Genomic DNA, 21,308 nt, shown 5'->3' on the forward strand with positions numbered 1-21,308 from the left:
AGATGGTAAAGCGTCTGCCTGCAATACGGGAGACCCAGGTTCGATCCCTTGGTTGGGAAGATCTCCTGGAGAAGGAAACGGCAACCCCCTCCAGTATTGCTGCCTGGAGAATCCCAGGGACGGAGGAGCCTGGTGGGCTACAGTCCATGGGGTCGAAAAGAGTCGGACACGACTGAGCGACTTCACTTATATCAGAGTTACAGTGAATGGACTGCAATATTGCCCTGAGCCACTGACAATCCAGCTACGGGAGGTCTTTGTGAAGTGGAGGCTTGGAGAAGTGAAGATCCCAGCGGGAGTCTGACGTGGCAGGGACGGAAAGGAGCAGTGACTCTCGCCTGACTGACCGTGAAGCACCCAGCTGCTCCACCGCGTCACGGAAGACGCCAGGTGGAGCAGCAAGACGAGCGCGTTGGTGCGGCCAGGGCCACGCGTGTGCAGCTGTGCTCCCGGTGGCGGGCCTGGTCACGCGTGTGCAGCTGTGCTCCCGGTGGCGGGCCTGGTCTCCCAACGCTCAGTCTGCTTCCCCTGAGCCAGAGGCGATCCTAACACCATCAGCGGCACAGACAGCGCAGCTCCTGGGACGTCTATACAGAGACGGGGTGTGAACATCTGAGCCTCAGTGTTCTTTCCGTGTCGTTTCATGGTGTTCCACCTTTGCTTTCCAGTTGAGCAGAAGCCCAAAACTTCGTTCTTGCAGGAGGGTCAAAATTGCTGCTTTTGCTCTTGATTAACAACAACAAAAAGCTCTGAAATACAAGGCATACTCTGATTATACATCAGCAGTAAAATTAAACCAAAGGGGTGATCAGCAAAAGTAAACGCTAAATGCAGTCGTCAGATTCTGAAAGTGGCAACAAGCAGAGCTGCCCTGGGCTCTCGCGTTCCACCCGAGTAACTGTGCACGGTGCCCAAGCTGAAGACGGGGGGTTTCACGATGAAGCTAGAATTGCTCCACGGTCCCACTTGATTCAGCTCTGCTTGTTGCCGTGTTCAGAATCTGACAAATTGCCTAATGGTTCCAGATACCGGGGGCACCCCAGGTGGCACTAGTGGTTAAAAAAAAAAACACCTGTCTGCCCATGCAGGAGATGTAAGACACATGGGTTCGATCCCTGGGTGGGGAAGAGCCCCTGGAATAGGAAATGGCAACTCATTTCAGTATTCTTGCCTAGAAAAATCCCACAGACAGAAGAGCCTGGTGGGCTACAGTCCATGGGGTCGCAAAGCCAGACATGACTGAGCGCTTGGTGGCAGCAGCGTCAGACACTTAGGGAGGAATTCACTGGGCCTCATTCAGAGATTTCATCTGAAATCACACGTTTCCCAAATAATCCACCTATCAGCAAGTGAAGTGAAGTCACGTCCGACTCTTTGCGACCCCGTGGACCATAGCCCGCCAGGCTCCTCCGTCCATGGGATTCTCCAGGCAAGAATACTGGAGTGGGTTGCCATTTCCTTCTCCAGGGGATCTTTCTAACCCAGGGATTGAACCCAGGTCTCCGGCATTGCAGGCAGAGGCTTTAACCTCTGAGCCACTAGGGAAGCCCAAGTCCCCCTCATCTTGCTCTTAACAAACAGCAACTAGCTCGAGGCAAGTTCTAGGTGGCACTGTTGAAACGGCTGAGTGAGTGAGGTTGCCTTTCACCACTGGCATCTAATTCTGTAAAGCTGTCAGAGCTGCCGTATTTTCACATAAGCTGATATTGGAGATTTCTCAGGTTAACGTTTTATCACTTTAATAGGTAAACATTCATTTTACTGTGGATTGGGGGAAAACAAGTAGGCTAAAAAACACCAATTCATCAGGAAATTATCGCTTTGGAATAAGGCTGGCCAGAGCTGTGCTGGGTTTCTGACCTACAGAAGGATAGAATCATAAACACTGTATCATAACACAAGCTTTGGCGATTTGTGAGTAATTCCTTTCAGTAATTGTTTATGGCCGCAGTAGAAAACCAATACAACCAGCCAGCCCTACTCAGGGACCGGCTGTCTAAGGCTGTACCAAAGTGAGTTAAGTGCATGAGAGAGACTCTCTGTCCTGCAAAGCCTTAAGATATTGCCAACTGGTCCTTTACCGAAAAAGTGTGTCCCCAACCCCGATGTGAGCACGTGTGCTGAGTCACTTCAGTCGTGTTCGACTCTCTGACCCTGTGGACTGCAGCCCGCCAGGCTCCTCTGTCTGTGGGATTCTCCAGGCAAGAACACTGGAGTGAGTCTCCATGCCCTCCTCCAGGGGATCTTCCCCACCCAGGGATCGAACTTGTGTCTCTTACGTTTCCTGCATTGGCAGGTGAGTTCTTCACCACGAGTGCCACCTGGGAAGTCCCACACCCTGATATTCCTGAGCAAAAACCCTGACAAGCAGCTTGAATTTTGGAGCACTCACTTGACGCCAGGCTCTGGGTTATGCATTTTGTACTCATATCAACTTTCTGGATGAATACTGTTTTGGTCCCCATGTAACGAATGAAAAAAGTAATTCAGGCAGAAAGGTTAAGTAACTGTTCGGGTCCCCGGGTAAACCAAGGGCAAGCAGGGACTCCAACCCACGTCCGGCTGACTCGCAAGCTTGGCTCACCGCTTGGCTGCTGCGTGCCCCTGCTGCCCACCCGAGGCTGCTTATCGCCGGCAGAAAGCGACGGGGAGCTGCCGGCTGGGCACCAGGATGCCCAAGTGCAGCATCTCCACAGGCTCGAGGTCTGTGGCCACGATGTCGTATTTGCGGACGATCTGAAACACAGGAGCACAGGAAGGTGGAGTCAGCCCCTCCGCTCCTGCCTCGAGGAAGGCCCAGCACGAAGCCGCGGAAACGCTGGTCTTACCCAGCAGAGCGCCAGGTGGAGCTGGAGTTCAGCTAGCCGGCGGCCCACGCACATTCTTTTCCCGACACCAAATGGAAGATGGGCGAAAGGGCTGACCTTTTTCTTGTCCTGAAGCCACCGTTCAGGCCTAAACTGACTTGGCTCCTCAAAGTGTTCTTCATTGGATCCCAACACATGGGTATTTAGAACCAATACAGTCTAAAATCACACAGACACATAAAGCACTTAAACGTCTGAATAGCAAGATTCACAAAAGCCATCACCTTGCAAATGTGAAAGTAACCCACGAATACATAATGACAATGAATGCATGTAGTGAGTGCTTGAAAACTGCCAGGTGATACAAATACTGCAAGAACCTTAAAATTTTGCATCTCATTTTCACAACAACCCCATGTGGGAAGTTCTATTATTATTCCCATTTTACAGATGAGAAAGCTGAGGCTCACAGAGCTTATGTAACTCACTCGAGGCTCTGCTTGCATCCAGGTCTCTCTGTCTCCATAACCCTTATTCCTAATACTTGACTGCACAACACATCAACTGTATACTGCAATCTACATGTTTCCAAAATGAATGCTGTCCCAGTAGAAACGTCTCAGGAGGTCTGCAGGGTATTTGAACACGGTATCTCTCAAAGCTCTGTAAGGTATAGATTGTATACATTTTACTTACTCCTTTGGGTAAAGCATATTCCCCCAGAACCATTGCCTTGTCGAGTGTCCGAGTTGTAAATGGGACACTCGGGTTAAGCCTGAAAATACAAAATCAGAGATGTCAAGGTGGGCACAGACCAAGTTTTAGCTCAAGGGAATTCAGAGTCTGGCTAAATAAACAATCACTGCCTAATTTCTCATAAAAGGGACATGATTCCAACTCTTTACAAAGCAGTTCTCTTTCTTCCCAATATTTACACCTCTTGCTTTTATTCCTTATTGTGTTGGTTAACCCCCCAGTAGCTTACTTCATAGCTGTTGACAGTGACTGTCCCATTTCACTCTAGACTTCAAATGTGTACGTTTACACACCTCGCTGGCAAGCTTGCTGTTTGTTAAGGGTTTCTTCCACCTGCCCTTCATAAAATTAAAGATATTTCCTTCAAATCCTAAGACCTTATGGGTTTCGTTTTCCAGGAAAAGAATCTTCAAAGACCATTTTATACAGAGGCTCAGAAGCCAGCCTGTCTATGTCTTGTCGTATAATAACACGGCTCCTCGCTGAGCTTTCATCTCGCTCCCGTCATTTGTGCCCCTAATCTTAATTATTGCTTATAGTATCCATTGAAGTATTATTATTACTGATTTAAATGGAGCAGAATCTGGGTTTCCAGGATTTAATAGAATTGGCCCAAATCGTTTAAGGAATGAGTCATAGCTGGTCCTGGAGGGTGTTTTTTTTTTTTTTTTTTGATAGCTTGCTAAATGTTTATGAATCAACTACGGGAGGGGGATCCCTTATTATGTGTTGGAGAGAACAGCCGTCTGACATTCATATCAGCTTAGGCACGTGTTCTTACCTCATAGATTCTTTCAGACAGGCTTTTAAATATGGCATGTTCCTCAAATCCTCTGCCTGTGGCAACTGATTCTCAGGCAACACACTCTGAATTTCCTTAAGAAGCTTTTGTTGCACGTGGGGATTACGGGATAAATTGTAGAGAATCCACATTAAGCTGTTTGCCGTCTGAAAGGCAAATGGACATAAACTTGAGTTTTCTGTAAATAAGCTGCCTGAAAGTCTGTATCAGCTGAAGCAAAGGTGGTGCCTATCACCTTGTGAAAACGTGTGAGTGATGCTTTTTCACACATCCTTCTTAGCTGTGTCTCAAACAAATGCCATGTATGAAAAGTCAGATTCAGTTTATACACACATCCACGAATCATAGCTTACTTCCAGAGGGAATCAGAGTAGAATTCTTTGAATAGACAGCTGCATTAGGACATAAAATGTAGTTTGGTATAAAAACCGAACACAGACGAGGACATGCAAAGCTGTGAAATGAGAAGCCAGACAGGTGATTGTAATAATATCAGCTTTCAGGCTGTTGTAAGTTTATCTTACGTAGAATGTTACCATTAGGGGGAACTGGATGAAGGATTAAGGAATCCTCTCTATTGTTGCTTAGAACTGCATGTGAATCTACAATTATCTCAAAATAAAATTGGTTAATTGTTTAAGAGAAATAAGAATATAAAAATCGAGTGGGAGAGACAGATGGAGATCCTAGGAGTGTTACTAATACAAATGGGGTTTTTAAAAATTCTTCAGTGCAAATGCACAAGAAACTGCATTTCTGGAATTTAAAAGAAAGCTTTTTTTTTTTTTTTTTTGGCCACACCCTCAAAAGCTACCATAAAATAAAAAGGCATTATCTATACTCAGAGTTTCAGCCTCAAGCAAAGAGCCCTGGTAGAAGGCAGCCAATACCAAAATAAGAAATTCTAGCATCAAGTTGAGTATTTCAAGGAAGCAGCCACAATTCTGACAAAGACATTCATGGCCTTTTAAGTGGCATCCTTTATTTTCTTTCCAAAGGCAATGAGAAGAGAAAAAACACTGGCAGAAACAGCCCGTACAGCTTTTAGCTTCATAATGCTCACCACTGGTCGCCTTATGTGTTTGTTTTTGGGCCTATTCTTGGCTGCTGCTGCTGCTGCTGCTAAGTCTCTTCAGTTGTGTCCGACTCTGTGCGACCCCATGGACTGCAGCCCACCAGGCTCCTCCATCCATGGGATTTTCCAGGCAAGAGTACTGGAGCGGGGTGCCATCGCCTTCTCCGTATTCTTGGCTAATTTAAGCCAAATATCCCCATAAAAATGGTCACTGTGTCCTTTCTCGGCAGACACAGAGACGCTTTAGCAAAGTGTCACTCACACAAATGAGCAAAGTGCAGGACAACTTGGAGCCAATGGTATTTATTATTTTTGGAAGAAGATGCCTCCAAGAAGCCTTCTTCATGTCAGAGGACTGGCAGCCTCAGCTGCAAATAAACCGTGGATGTCATTATTACAAGAGGCTGATTTTCAAAACAGGAAGAGGGCGTAGCCACCAAATTAGATACACTTTCAGATTTCTCTGATTTTCCAAATGCGACGTTCAGAATAGCCAGGACGAAAAAAGAAACAGATTGACCCGTATCAGTGGGTCCCTTACCGCAAGTACCAAACAGAGTTCCCAAAAGGCAGATAACTGTAGCTTTCACCAGAGCCTAAAGGACAGCCCTGGCCTGCGGGGGTAACTGCAGAGGCTGGGCACAGGGCAAGCGGCCTCAGAAGCCTCAGGGGCGCAAGTATCCCGGCCTGACCTCCTCAGAGGAGACCCGTCTCCTTGCTGGCCTTCCCACTTCTGCTCTCTCGGTGGGGTCCACTCCCCATCTACCGGCCAGAGCCCACTCTCGTTGTTTTGCTGAGCTGTGTCTGACTCTTTGCGACCCCAGGGACTGTAGCTCTTCTGTCCATGGGATTTCCCAGGCAGGGAGTACTGGGGTGTGTTGCCATTTCCTCCTCCAGGGGATCTTCCCGTCCCAGGGATTGAACCTGCATCTTCTGAACTGGCAGGTAAGTTCTTTACCACTGAGCCACCAGGGAAGCCTAGAGACCCCTTTACCAAACCTCAGTTTGATCAAGTTACTGCCCTGTTTAACATGCTCCAAGAGCTTTTCATCACAGGAGTAATAATCCAAATATCTTACTAAGTGAAAAGTATTCGTTGCTAAGTCGTGTCTGACTCTTTGCGACCCCATGGACTGTAGCCCACCAGGCTACTTTGTCCATGGGATTCTCCAGGCAAGAATACTGGAGTAGGTTGCCATTTCCTTCTCCAGGGGATCTTCCCGACCCAGGGATCGAATCTGGGCCTCTCACATTGTAGGCAGATTCTTTACCGTCTGAGCCGCCAGGGAAGCCCCATCTTCCTAAGGCTTCTGGCTAGCAGGGCCCACGGGCTTCTCCCAGGCCCACTCTGACTCCGGTGCTAGTTCTTCAGGCCAGCCTCTGTCTGCCCCAGGCCCTTTTCACGTGCTGTTTCCTCCTCTTGGCGTGCTCCTCCACCAGATCTTCCCTTGGCTGTCTCCTCCTCATTATTCCAGCGTCAGCTCCAGTATGCCGTCCTCAGAGAGGGGCCACCTCCCCTGCCTCTCAATGACATCACCCTGCTGTCTTGCTCCAGGGCCTGGACCGCTTTCTGAAACGATGCTATCTCACTGGTCGTTTACCTGTCTGTTGTCGGTTCCCCACGGCCGCTGAAGTTCCGTGAGGGAAACTGGTTCTTTGTCGTCTCTCAAGTACCCGGAACAGTGCCTGACGTGTAGCAGATACTCAATAGCTCCTAAATGCTTTCATTCACTGAACAAGTATTTACTGAACACCCACCATGTGCCAACTTCTATTCCACAGCCTAGGAATACAGCAGGGGACAAAACGAAGTCATCGCTGCTACGGAGCTCACATTCCAGATGGAGAGAAAAGAGTAATGGGGGAAGCTTCACCCGTATCACTCTCAGGAGCCTCTCGGGGTGAGAGAGTCAGTGGGAAAACGCGCTGAAGCTCCTGACTTCACAGTCTTCTGGAGCATGGGGAGAAACGAGAACCTTGCTATTCCCTGACGTAGAAAATTCCACTTTCTGCTCAGATCAGAAACACCACGGGATATGGAACAGAAGTGGCCTGGTTCGCATTTTTCTCAGAGACGATAGTTCTGTGAGAGGTGTTGGGCCGTCGAGGAATATTACTATTATCACTCCAAAGATACTGAAACTCACCTGAACACCAGTATTTGTGTTTGGTGTTTGGCTGTACTGTGTACCTACTAGGGATGTCAACCATAGCGAGGACAGAATTTTGGCTTTTAAAATTAGCTGTCTCAGAGTTCCCTGGTGGTCCAGTGGTTAAGAATTTACCTGCTATTGCGGGAGACACGGGTTTGACCCCTGGTCTGGGCAGATTCCACGTGCCGAGGAGCAACTAAGCCTGTATGCCACAACCACCGACTCCCACGCTCTGGTGCTCCCCAGCAAGAGACGCCACCGCAGTGAGAAGCCCCCGCTCACAACCAGAGAAAAGCCGTGCGCAGCAGCGAAGATCAGCACAGCCAAAAATAAAATTCACGAGAAAAAGTATTTTAAAAAACTAATAAGTAAATAAAATAAGATTAGCTGCTTCATTGAAATTGAGATCAACTTTCCCAAACTCCCTCTGTTGACAATTTTAAGTGGAAAAAAAAATTTGGACTAGCAGAGACTATCTCAGTATTTTTAGACTAAACAACCACCACAGTGAGGCACTTTGGTAAGAGGCAAAACTACCCAAAGTATATCCAATTTTTAAAGACCTGGATCACCTACCTGCTGCAGTAGAGTTTCGCTGCTCCTGAACTCCTGTAGTATGTTGGTGTTTGTCCTGACACTGATATTCTGCTCTGGATTTTTGTCCCTGCATGCGTGCTAAGTTCCTTCCCTTGTGTCTAACTCTTTGTGACCCCATGGACTGCAGCCCGCCAGGCTCCTCTGTCCACGGGATTCTCCAGGCAAGAATGCTGGAGTGGGTCGCCATGCCCTCCTCCAGGGGATCTTCCCGACCCAGGGATCGCACCCGCGTCTCTTGCAGCTCCTGGATTGTCACCAGCACCACCTGAGAAGCCCTTTTTGTCTCTAAAGCACGTGAATTTTTCTATGACATTTACACGCACAGGCTGTGCACGGGGTCTCCCACACATTCAAGTAGACTTTTTACTTCTGCTAAGCTTTTAAAGCTCAGTGCATCCTTATGAAATGGGTGAATTGAATGACCATGTACAATTCGTCATGGAAAAGATTTTACAGCCCATCGATTTAGTAAACCCAAACCAGGCCCACCCTTACCGTCTCCACCGCAGCCAGCTGGAGCTCCGTCACGGCTGCATACAGCTCTTTCTTTGAAAGCTGATTGTGGTGATAAATGTCGCAAACCAAATCCATGCTGGGCTGCTCGGAGTATTTCTCTAACTGGTTGTCCACACAAGATTTGACTATTGGAGGAGAGGAAAGAGGTGAAGAAATCAGCTGAAAGTCAGGATGAGGAAAAGAGCAAAGCAGAACCTAGGATCACATTCTCCCCGCAACGTCCCAAGGGCCTTTGCAGGCAGTCTGACAGTTCGTTAGATAAGCTAATATTGCCTGGTTGCTAAGTCGCCAAGGACTGACCAATGGCTACATGAGCACAAGAGTCCCCTGGGAATCTTCTTAAAATGCAGACTCTGGTTCCGGAGCCCAGGCTGGGCCTGGAAGTCTGGTCTTCAGCAGGCTTCCCTGGTCCCGATGCTGGGTCTGTGGTCGCGTTTCGAGTAGGGAGCGCTGAGAGTTCAGGAGAGGTCATCGTGAGACAGGGGTAGGATTTGGGTCCGTCTCAGAATCAGAACCTGGACTCACATCCAGTCATGAAGCAGATGTGGTCACTGGGGGCTCTGGCTCCCAGATCAAGAAAGAGGAGAGCCCCTCCCCGTCGCTGCCGAGCGACAGTGCACACACCCCGAGCGCAGGGCCCACGCCGGCCGGCAGCGAAGGCAACTGCCTCTGCTGTTGGTAAAGCACGTTCTAGGCATACAGCTCCCACCCCTCAGCCCATTATGGAAGCCACCACCATCATAAGAATCGCAGAGATGATGGCAAAAACGATAATATAATGAATGGCACGGTGGTTAGAGCTGGATCTTCTGGAGTCTCCTGTCTGACTTCAAATCCTGGCTTTGCCATCACCTAGTAGGCAACCTTGATAAAGTCATTAACTTCCTTGTGCCTCACTTCTGTCAGAGGTGTCTGATAAGAGGACCTATCTTATAGGGTTTTTGTGAGAATTAAATGAACGTGTGTGTATGTGTGTGTGTGTGTGAATGTGTCTATATGTGTACACGTATGTGTGTGAATGCGTGTATATGTGTGTGTGAATATGTGTGAATGTGTGTGTGCATGTGTGTGTCTGTATGAATGTGTGTGAATATGTGTGTATGTGAATATGTACGTGTGTGTGTGTGAATGTGTGTGTGTGATCATACAGTAATTCTTAGCACCAAATATTCCCTCCATACCATACCGGAAGTAGCTCTGATCCATTGAGACATTGGGCTACGCTGCTGCTGCTGCTGCTGCTAAGTCGCTTCAGTCGTGTCCGACTCTGTGCGACCCCATAGACGGCAGCCCACAAGGCTCCCCCATCCCCGGGATTCTCCAGGCAAGAATACTGGAGTGGGTTGCCATTTCCTTCTCCAATGCATGAAAGTGAAAAGGGAAAATGAAGTCGCTCAGTCGTGTCCTACTCTTAGTGACCCCATGGACTGCAGCTCACCGGGCTCCTCCATCCATGGGATTTTCCAGGCAAGAGTGCTGGAGTGGGGTGTTTTACATTATCCTTATTAGACTTAAAAACAGTTGCACTGAGATACATACTACTACTACAAATACTATTAATGCTACTATGATTATTAGCCCATTTTAAAGACAAGATTTGATAGAGTGCCTGATGAACTATGGAATGAGGTTCGTGACATTGTACAGGAGACAGGGATCAAGACCATCCCCATGGAAAAGAAATGCAAAAAAGCAAAATAGCTGTCTGGGGAGGCCTTACAAATAGCTGTGAAAAGAAGAGAGGCGAAAAGCAAAGGAGAAAAGGAAAGATATAAGCGTCTGAATGCAGAGTTCCAAAGAATAGCAAGAAGAGATAAGAAAGCCTTCCTCAGTGATCAATGCAAAGAAATAGACAAAAACAACAGAATGGGAAAGACTAGAGATCTCTTCAAGAAAATTAGAGATACCAAGGGAACATTTCATGCAAAGATGGGCTCGATAAAGGACAGAAATGGTATGGACCTAACAGACGCAGAAGATATTAAGAAGAGGTGGCAAGAATACACGGAAGAACTGTACAAAAAAGATCTTCATGACCCAGATAATCACGATGGTGTGATCACTCACCTACAGCCAGACATCCTGGAATGTGAAGTCAAGTGGGCCTTAGAAAGCATCACTGTGAACAAAGCTAGTGGAGGTGATGGAATTCCAGGGGAGCTATTTCAAATCCTGAAAGATGATGCTGTGAAAGTGCTACACTCAATATGCCAGCAAATTTGGGAAAACTCAGCAGTGGCCACAGGACTGGAAAAGGTCAGTTTTCATTCCAATCCCAAAGAAAGATGCTCAAACTACAGCACAATTGCACTCATCTCACCCACTAGTAAAGTAATGCTCAAAATTCTCCAAGCCAGGCTTCAGCAGTATGTGAACTGTGAACTTCCTGATGTTCAAGCTGGTTTTAGAAAAGGCAGAGGAACCAGAGATCAAATTGCCAACATCTGCTGGATCATGGAAAAGGCAAGAGAGTTCCAGAAAAACATCTATTTCTGCTTTATTGACTATGCCAAAGCCTTTGACTGTGTGGATCACAATAAACTGTGGAAAATTCTGAAAGAGATGAGAATACCAGACCACCTGACCTGCCTCTTGAGAAACCTATATGCAGGTCAGGAAGCAACAGTTAGATCTGGACATGGAACAACAGACTGGTTCCAAATAGGAAAAGGAGTATGTCAAGGCTGTATATTGTCACCCTGCTTATTTAACTTCTATGCAGAGTACATCATGAGAAACGCTGGACTGGAAGAAACACAAGCTGGAATCAAGATTGCCCGGAGAAATATCAGTAACCTCAGATATGCTGATGACATCACCCTTATGGCAGAAAGTGAAGAGGAGCTAAAAAGCCTCTTGATGAAAGTGAAAGAGGAGAGTGGAAAAGTTGTCTTTAAGCTCAACATTCAGAAAAAGAAGATTATGGCATCTGGTCCCATCACTTCATGGGAAATAGATGGGGAAACAGTGGAAACAGTGTCAGACTTTATATTTTGGGGCTCCAAAATCACTGCAAATGGTGACTGCAGCCATGAAATTAAAAGACACTTACTCCTTGGAAGAAAAGTTATGACCAACCTAGATAGCATATTCAAAAGCTGAGATATTACTTTGCCAACTAAGGTCCGTCTAGTCAAGGCTATGGTTTTTCCTGTGGTCATGTATGGATGTGAGAGTTGGACTGTGAAGAAAGCTGAGCGTCAAAGAATTGATGCTTTTGAACTGTGGTGTTGGAGAAGACTCTTGAGAGTCCCTTGGACAGCAAGGAGATCCAACCAGCCCATCGTAAAGGAGATCAGCCCTGGGATTTCTTTGGAAGGAATGATGCTAAAGCTGAAACTCCAGTACTTTGGCCACCTCATGCGGAGAGCTGACTCATTGGAAAAGACTCTGTTGCTGGGAGGGATTGGGGGCAGGAGGAGAAGGGGACGATCGAGGATGAGATGCCTGGATGGCATCACTGACTCGATGGACCTGAGTTTGAGTGAACTCTGGGAGTTGGTGATGGACAGGGAGGCGTGCTGCGATTCATGGGATCGCAAAATGTCAGACACGACTGAGCGACTGAACTGAACTGAAAGACAAGATAACCAAGGATGAGAAAGAGTGAGGGCTTCCCCGGTGGCCCAGTGGCTGAGATTTCACGCCCCCAGTGCAGGGGCTTGGGTCCGTCCCTGATCAGGTAACTAGATCCCACATGTCACAACTAAGACCCAGTGCATCCAACTAAATAAATAAAAATCAATAAATATTAAAAAATTTTTTTGAAGAAAAAGAGTGTATTTGGTGAAGCCACCAAGCCCAATGACAGAGCTGGAACTTGAGCTCAGGAATCTTTGACTCTGAAACTCTTGCTTGTCATCACTCCTATTTCTCAAACTAGACTACAGAGGAATGCCTCCCACCTTTCTCTCAGAATGCATCTGCACCAGGGCCATCCCCAGACTCAAGCGCTTGCAAAGTCCGAAAGAATCACGAGGAGCGGCTCCAGCCACGGGCAGGGCGCTGAGACCAGGACGGCCACCCAGACCTCCGCAGCATCTCCGGAGCCAGGACTGCTGGGCCCCTGCGGCCGCCTCACCTGATCTGAAGATGGTATCCCATGCCTGCGTGTGCGCCTGCCACACCCTGGTGTTGAGACTCCTGTGCAGCTCGACCGGGGTGACCATCATCTTTCCAAACATGCTCATCATCTGTGGGGAACACAAGTGCCTGTCAGCCCCCTGCCCTTATCTCACAGACAACCTGCCATGCCCGGGAGACGTGTCCTCAGCAACCACACCCTCTGCTCCCCAGAGGCTGGACTCCCAGGGATGACCCGGGCTCTCAGCACCAGTCCCCACCTGCTCAAGACACATGAAAATCAGCTTTGGGATGCTTTCCCCCTGGATGGGCTTCATAAAAAAAACTGACCTTACGGGAATTCCCTGGTGGTCAAGTGGTTAGGACTTTGAGCTTACAGTGTGGTGGGCCAGGTTCAGTCCCTGCTCAGGGAACTAAGATCCCACAAACCACACAGTGAATAAAAAAAAAAAATTGATCTTATGACCTAAATGTAAAAAAAGAAAACTATAAACCTCATATCCACTTCCATTTCCAATAATTCCCAAACTTTAGTCATTCTTGAAACTGGTTTCACTGTGTCTACTACCTCCATAAACAACCTAAACAATCCAGAAAATTTTCACCTGAAAATTTTCAGATTCTTTAAGACAGTATGTTAATCAACTGACCGCTAGCTGAGATTTCTGCTTTCACCTCGCCTGCCAATGACTTAAGATGCCTCTTTATTAGGTGTGCATATGTGCACACGGGCTTCCCTGGGGGCTCAGTGGTAAAGAAGCCACCTGCCAAGGCAGGAGACGGGAGTTCGGTCCCTGGGTTGGGAAGATCCGCTGGAGTAAGAAATGGCAACCCACTCCAGTATTCTGGCCTGGAAAATCCCATGGACAGAGGAGCCTGGTGGGCTACAGTCCACGGGGTCTCAGAAGAGTCAGACACAACTTAGCAACTCAACAACAAGGGTATACGCACATACATTCATGAAAATCCATAAACACCTTAAAATGAACACTTACCTACTATAATAAGATACATGTGGGAAACATTGGGATGCACGCTTGTTGGGTCCTGTAAACAGTTAATAAGGAAACTGCTCTCCCCGAGGGGACACTTACTGTTTTGATGGCCATGATGAAGTTCAAAGCTTCCTCCCCTGCGTTCTTCTGAAGGAGCCCAAATCTCTTCTCATACAGCACAAGACAGATACCTGGTATTTACGATAATCAACACTGTTACCCACTCACAGAGACACCGGAGTCTATGATTAGCTGGCTGCCAAAGGCTCACTCCATCCGGTCTCCCATAAAAATGAGGCATTTTCGAAGAACAGAGAAGCAGAGGGTCTAAGGCTAAGGGGCTTGATCACTCTCTTCTCTTTCTAGAAATTATCTCCAGGTCCAACAACTGTCCTCTGCCGAACCTCCTGATCAGAAAAACCACTGTGAAGATGCAACCGTTTTTATACCTGGGTGAGTCTCTCCTGTAACGCCTTGCTTTTCTCAGTCTACGCTTGACATCAGAAGCAGCAGGCACTGCTAATAACTACCCCGTGCTCATTCTTCCCTACTTCTCCCCTAAGAGGACCCTGATTTACTTTGCTTGCCAGTGTATGCATCCTCGGGCAGTAAGCCAGCATTGGTCTCCGACGATCCTGCTCCCCGACTTCCCAGGCTTCCTGAGGCAGCCGCAGCACTCACGTGACCTGGGGCTGGCCACTGGGCCTCCCGGAGGCACTTTTGCTTTCTTACAAAAGGGGAAGAGTACAGCCAGCTTAGCTCTTCCCTCTTCCCTTCCTGCCTTTGCCCAGAATGCAGAGGTGAGACCAGGAGAGGCGGGAGCCGTTTGGCAACCAGCTCCGAATGAATGAGAAGGAAGAGGGAACAGACTTGGTTCCAGAGACACCACTGAGCGCCAGCCGTGGACTGGCCTCCCCGGGGTTTCTCGTGATGCTGGACGATACTGTGCAAACCTCCGTGGTCCGGCTTTCCTCGACTTGCAAAGAAATGCATGCGATGCGCCTTCATTTGGGTGTTTCCAGCGGACCATTTCCAAAACATGTGCTTCTTCTCTCCTCTGAAATCATCCCCTCTCTTGACTTTAACACCGCCTGTGGATTTCTTATCAGCATGGAGCTTTCTTATGTGCTAAGATGACTGCCCGTGACTTTAAGGCGGGGTCGATCTGAGCAGGGAGACAGGTCAGGACAAAAGCCTCTGAACGGGGCCTCCTCTCCAGTCACTCGCATCGGCAGCCAAGAGTGAGGCTTCCAGCGAGTCGGACTATGGCACCTTCCTGCTGCAAGCGCTCTAGATCGCTCCCAGGGACTCTGGGCTCAAAACCACACCTGCATCCCCGGTTTATACAGATGGCTGTGAGGGCCACTGCCTTCCCCCCATCCTCTGCTTTGCCATCCGCGTCCCTTGCAGGACATGCTTTGGTCACTCGGAACTCCTTTCTCCTCCTTTCTCCTTCCACCTGGAATATTCTTCCCTCCTTCACGTTCACCTGGGGCATTCCTGCTCATCCCAGGCCTTGGCTGAGATGGTCCCACTTCTGTGCAGCAGCCCTGACCACACTCAGCTGCAGACAGCCTCTGGGGCCCTCCGCCAGCCCTGATCCCCTTCAGCCAAGTGCTCCCCGGTCCACTGAAGGTGCCTTGTTTCCCCTGCTGCGTCCCCACCAGGAGGCGAGCACAGCAATGGAGGGCTTTGCTTTTATTCCCAGCGTGGTCCTAAGGACAGTGACCAAGCTCCCTTCTGTTCAGAATGCTCCATGGCTCCACATCTCACTCAAAGCAGAAGTTCTTTTCTTAAAAATGTATTTTTATTTATTCGGCTCCCCCAGATCTTAGTTGCTACGTATGATCTTTTGCTGAACCCGGGTCCCCTGCATTGGGAGCGCGGGGTCTTAGCTACTGGACCACCAGGAAGGTCCTAATGTAGAAGTACTTTTGGGGGCTTTCAGGCTTAATCTCTCTCAGCTCCTCTCCCCGGCCCCCATAATCCACTCCAGCCAGCATCCTCAGAAGCTCCTCAGAGACACCGCCCATGCTTCCAGCCCAGGGCCTCTGCACCTCCTGTCTCCATGGTCGCAACAGTCTCCCCACAGACCCCCTGGCAGCATGCTGCTCATCTCCCTTCAGGCCTCACCTCAGACGCCTCCTTACCAAGCAGGCCTGCCTCACCCAGGAAGCTGCATCCTTCCTGACTCCCTTATTTCTCGACGGAGTATGCATTAAAATACGTGTACCACTTGGTTGTCACCGCTGTTAAAATCTGAGTCACTAGCGAGTGTTTGCTGGTGTAGTGCAGGCACTTTAGAGATGATAATGTTGGAACGGCGACATAAACGATCCAGGGCGCACCGTGAAGCGCCTGAAAGCATTCAGAGGGCTGCTACGGCCTTGCCTAGGCAGCAGCAGGGTATGATAACAGGACAGTGGCCCACCTCTGTCCTCAAAGTCACTTCAAAATCAGACAGACAAGATCTGAAGACAACTTACTTTCAAAAGACCATTTGTTCAGCTCCGTGTATAAGTCTTCAATGCGGCCTCTCTCATCACAGAGCTCATCTATTCTACCCATAAAATCAGCCAAGACCTTAAAAGAAAGAAATCCCCAAAGACATATTTCAGGCACTGAAGGGAAACAGAAGTTTCAAGTTCAGTAAGCTAGCTTCGGGTTTTGCGACCTTGTATATTCACTGCCCATAATGTTATTCATTCTGAATCATCACTAATTATATATTCTCCTTGAGAGCTCACCTCCTGCCCCAACACCCTTGTACTGGGTTATTTCTTGAGCTTTCCCTGAAGCCTTCCTGGAGCTTAAGTTTCAGCTTTTGATCTAAATTTAAGAAAAGGAAAACATTTCTTCTAATCAGAATGGAAAACAAACCATGAAGGAGGAACTGGCCAAGTGTCTCTGTGGGCACAGCATCTCAAGAACTCTGGCTGCCTGAGGCTGGCCACGTCCAGAGCTGGGCACACAAACGTGTCCTTGCTGGTTGGCGCTGTGTTAAGCACATTAAGCTTAGAGCCAGGAAATCCGTAAATTATGGATGCAGAGCCGTCACTAAACAGCTCTGTCACCTTGGGCAAGTCGTGGAAGGCCCCTAAATGCCAGTTTCCACAATGGGGATTTTAGATGACTAATGCTTTGCATTTAATGAGGCTTGCATGGAACCAAGTACTGTCCAAAGTGTATTATCTTAGCTGATCCTCAAACAATGTCAGGATGTAGAAAGTACTGTCATTACTCCCATTTCCTAGGGAACAGAGGAGACAGAGGCTTAGAGAGTGACTAAGGCACTCTCCCCTGGACACATAAAAGTGGCCGAGTTGGGGTCTGGAATAGCGGGAGCTGTTGGTGGCGGTGCTGAGTCACTAAGTTTTGTCTGACTCTTGAGACCCCATGGACTGTAGCCCACCAGACTCCTCTGTCCATGGGATTTCCAGGTAAGAATACTGGAGTGGGTTAGGGGGCTTCCCTGGTGGCTCAGATAGTAAAGAATATTGCAGTGGCTTGCTATTTCCTTCTCCAGGCATCTTCCCAACCCAGGGATTGAACCCACACCTCCTGTGCTGGCAGGTGGATTTATCTGTGAGCCACGAGGGAAGCCTGAAATAGGGCACAAGTGACCAAAAAACCCACAGACGAAGCGAATAGGCACGCTGTGCTAGCCCACACAGCACACTAAAAAGTGCTTTGAATTTGTTTCCATCAAAAAATCCAGAGATTTCATGTGAACATATTAATTTCCTCCAGTCATCAAAGGAGTTTCCCTGGTAGCTCAGCTGGTAAAGAATCCACCTGCAATGCAGGCTCGATTCCTGGATCAGGAAGTTCCCCTGGAGAAGGGAGAGGCTACCCACTGCAGTATTCTTGGGCTTCCCTGGTGGCTAAGCTGGTAAAGAATCCGCCTGCAACGTGGGAGACCTGGGTTAGATCCCTGAGTTGGGACGATCCCCTGGAGAAGGGAAAGGCTACCCACTCCTGTAGCCTGGCCTGGAGAATTTCATGGACTGTACAGTCCACGAGATCTCAGAGTCAGACACGACTGAGTGACTTTCACTTCACTTCACTTGAGTCCTCAGAGAATAATAATAATGAAGGAAGCTGGTGACACTCGGTCTACATTTCCACGTGGCAGGGATTTGCCAGAGCTGGAGCAGCTGTCCCCTCTAGAAAGGGCGTGCACTTATTCCATTTGCTAAAATCCCTACTGGGCCTGCCTTCCATATTTATATTAATCACGTGGTTCCTGGAAACTTTTAAATTTGTAACCTTTCACCTATATGATCCTGTGTGGGTTCAGTTCAAAATAAATACCCAGAGTGGACAGGAGTAAAAAGAGTTCTCTATCTGCTTAAATCCTTCCCCCTTTGGCCCCCTGTTGGCTAAAGGATAATGCCCAAATACCTTAGCATGGCATTAAAACTACTTTTAAAAAATACCTTAAAAATATTGTTGAGACCCGCCCTCTGCCCAGCATCACTTCAGAGAAAGCTTCACTTCAGCTGCCCTATATGTACTATTCTCTGAACGTACCATCTCATGCCTCCATATTGTCAGCAGGCTATTCTCTCTGCCTAAATGCCCTTCTCCACCTTCTCTGGCTTGCAGACTATTACTCATCCTGTAAAACCCAGCTCAAATGTCACTACCTAGGAATCATCTCATTTAATCCTGACAGAAACCCATGGGGGGTTCCCAGGTGGAGCTGGTGGTAAATTCGAGAGACTGCCAGTGCAGAAAACCCAAGAGACGCAGATTTAATCCCTGGATCAGGGAGACCCCCTGGACGAGGCTACAGCAATGCACTCTAGTACTCTTGCCAGAAAATCCCACGGACAGAGGCGCCCGGCAGGCCACAGGCCATAGCTCCTACAGAGTTGGACACGACTGAAGTGGTTTAGCACGCAAGCACAGAAATCTATGGAGTGGGAATTGTGAACTCCCAGTTTATAGACTGGGAAACTGAGGAAGTTAAATGGTACAGTCAGGTTGCATAGCTGGGGTGGGGGTGCAGGACTGACTTTCAATTCTAAGACTGTAGAATGTCGAAGTCAATACTCCTAACTGCTCCGCCACCGAGACACTACTTTAAGAGACAGGCGAGAAGAATTAAAGTTCTGGAGGCGGAGGAAATGAGGAGGAATGAGGAGGAAAGAAGAGTCCCGATACACCCAGATTGCCTGCCTTTTCCTCTGCGCTTTGGGCTGTGGCTTGAAGCTCCACTAATGTTCCCCCATCCCCAGGAAAACCAGGAAAGTGAGCGTCAGTCTGCAAACCTCGTTGATCTTGTTGCCCAGCTTCATAATTTCCACTGGTTTCATTAGCTTCTTTTGAAAGGCACTCCTGACCCTCTGCCAGTCTTCTCCTTCCCTGGGAGAGAAGCAGAATTAAATTTAGAGCAAATTGAAAGGAAAAGAACGAAGAAGCGGGGATCCCTCCAGCTCTGTAAGTGCATTAACTATATAATCAGATGAACACAGAATCGTGCCAAGAAATGGCCAGAGAATATTAGCACTGGAATATCGGGGGCTGGCCTGACAATGTGATGAATAAGCTCCTTTCCTCTGAGCCAAAGATCGCTCCAGAAAGATGAAGTCAGGGCTTCTGGGGTGCCCTTGCTGGGGTTAAACTGGAAGGCCAGTGGCCTCAGTTACCAGCAGGAAGAGTGGGCGCGTGAACTCACCTCCCCAGCAACACAGAACTGTGCCAAGGCAAATTCTGTCTTCTTTCAATCCATTGAATTGGGTTCAAAGCCACATGCACAAAACGCCTCAAATTTACAAACTAACTTCTGGCCTTTGAGCTACCAAGAGAGGGTCATGGAATTTCAAGGGATAATTTTGTCTGTATAACATGATTGCCTGGCAGGCTGACTTGACAGTCTCCTCCTGCCCAGGGGTCCGAACATCACAATCTTCATACCTTTCTGGCGTTTCTTTGAAGGCAAGGACTGGCGCAGCCCACGTGTCAGAAAGAACACAAGTGTCCCGCGCACAGCACGGCTGTCCTTCAACCCATTCGAGTCCACGCCAGAGCCCGCGACAGCAGCAGGTAGGGGCTTCCGTGTTCTCGCTGCATCAGGCGGGTCCAGCCCCAGGGAACCCTAACTCCTGCGCCTTCCCAACTTGCAGCCGCCAGCCCCCATCCTGCCCCTCGGACTTACAGGATCAGCAGCCCGTAGCCCTCCTCGCGATAGTCGCGGTAGGCCTTCCAAGGTTTGATCTCCAGCCTCTGGGGGTGCGCGCCCTCGGTGCGATACAGCGCTTCCAGCAGGCACGGCGAGCCCAGGTGCACCGAGTCGAAGGAACCCAACTTCATGCGGAAAATCTTGCCGTACTTCTTGTGGTACTCGGCCTGCAGGGGCCCGGCGGGACGCGAAGTCAGCGCGCATCCCGGGCAGTCCATGGAGCGCTTGGCCCTCCTCCCGCCTCCCTCCTCTCTGGGACCGCAGCAGCCGGGACAGCCGCGCGCACCGCACCGCGCGCACCGCGCCGAGCGCCTCAGCGAGGGTTTGGAGAGCGAGGCGGGGAGAAGAGAGGGCACCAGGGGGCGACGGGGGCACTTACCAGCGTGTCGTGCTGTTTCTTGAGGCCTCCTTTCCAGAGGATCTCCAGCAGGCTGCCCAGCAGTGGCCACTTGGTGGGACCGGGCAGGGTGGCCGCGTCCTGCGCTTCGCCCGGTTCCATCACGGGGCAGAGGGGCACCTCTCTCGGCCGACGGGGCGAGCACGCCGTCGATGTCACGGGTCTGGGTGGCTGCCCCAGGCTGCGAAGCTGCTGCAGGAAGGCGGCAAGGGAGCGGCTCTTGCTAATGGGTGAGCTCATGGCAGCGGGGGACACCGGGCGCCTGGGAAGGTGGGCACTGGGCAGGGCGAGCTTGTTAAAGAGGTGCCGGCGAGCTTCGGGCTCTTGATACACGGAGAAAAAGCGGCAAGGCGGAGCAGCAGGTGCGGCGGGAAGGGCAGAAGGGCGACAGAGAGCCGTCAGGACCTGGGCGAGGATGCTGCAGGCGGCACCGCGCTGCAGTCTCAGGGAGCGGACGCCCGCCGAGCGCCGGCCACCGGGGCTGGAGGAGCGCAGTGGGGAGCTGGCTGTCTCTTGCAAGAAGGAAGACGGACGTGAGCTCGCCTATTGGTGTTAAGTCTTACTTCCAGCTCTGGAGCCGAAGTGGAGGTGTCCAGGAGGGGAGAAAAGATGCTGCTGGCGCTGCGCTTTCCCTGTCCCGCTCCATGCCCAGGGACCGTGTATTTATGGAGACCGGCCGCCCCGGGTGGCCAATGAGCGCGCTCGGTGGGGCGGACCGGGCTGCGGCTGGCCCGGCCGGGAGCGGCGCGGGGCCCGGGGTGGGGTGGCCGGGGGTGGGAAGAGGATGCAGTCAGCGAGGTGAGTGAGGGCGCCCGGGCCTCGGGTGACCGGTGCGCGGCTCTCCGGGCGGGAACGCCGCGGACTCCACCCCGGAGATAACCCGCGGGGAAGGCTGACTCCCCGGAGTTCATCGGGGCTGCGCCTTGCGCGCCTCCCCGCC

The 21,308-nt window shown here is 49.8% G+C and overlaps 1 protein-coding gene across 2 annotated transcripts; it reads right to left on the reverse strand.

Annotated features, from left to right (window-relative positions):
• On the reverse strand, positions 107–21,065 carry LOC102178921 (1,25-dihydroxyvitamin D(3) 24-hydroxylase, mitochondrial). 2 transcript variants are annotated; one of them, XM_018058054.1, is made up of 12 exons: positions 20,351–21,065; positions 19,948–20,138; positions 19,061–19,154; positions 16,271–16,367; positions 13,884–13,975; positions 12,788–12,899; positions 8,686–8,831; positions 4,345–4,511; positions 3,504–3,582; positions 2,925–3,026; positions 2,585–2,736; positions 107–749 (listed from the first exon to the last, which is right to left on the reverse strand). In XM_018058054.1, the coding sequence occupies exons 1-11, from the start codon at positions 20,606–20,608 to the stop codon at positions 2,626–2,628; spliced, it is 1,449 nt and encodes a 482-aa protein (XP_017913543.1). In that variant the 5' UTR covers positions 20,609–21,065; the 3' UTR covers positions 107–749; positions 2,585–2,625. The 2 variants fall into 2 exon arrangements, with proteins under 2 accessions (XP_017913543.1, XP_013824439.1); XM_013968985.2 differs by having other exon boundaries at positions 2,829–3,026; positions 20,351–21,061.

This window comes from Capra hircus, chromosome 13 (assembly GCF_001704415.2).
Source record: "Capra hircus breed San Clemente chromosome 13, ASM170441v1, whole genome shotgun sequence".
Taxonomy (NCBI): domain Eukaryota; kingdom Metazoa; phylum Chordata; class Mammalia; order Artiodactyla; family Bovidae; genus Capra; species Capra hircus.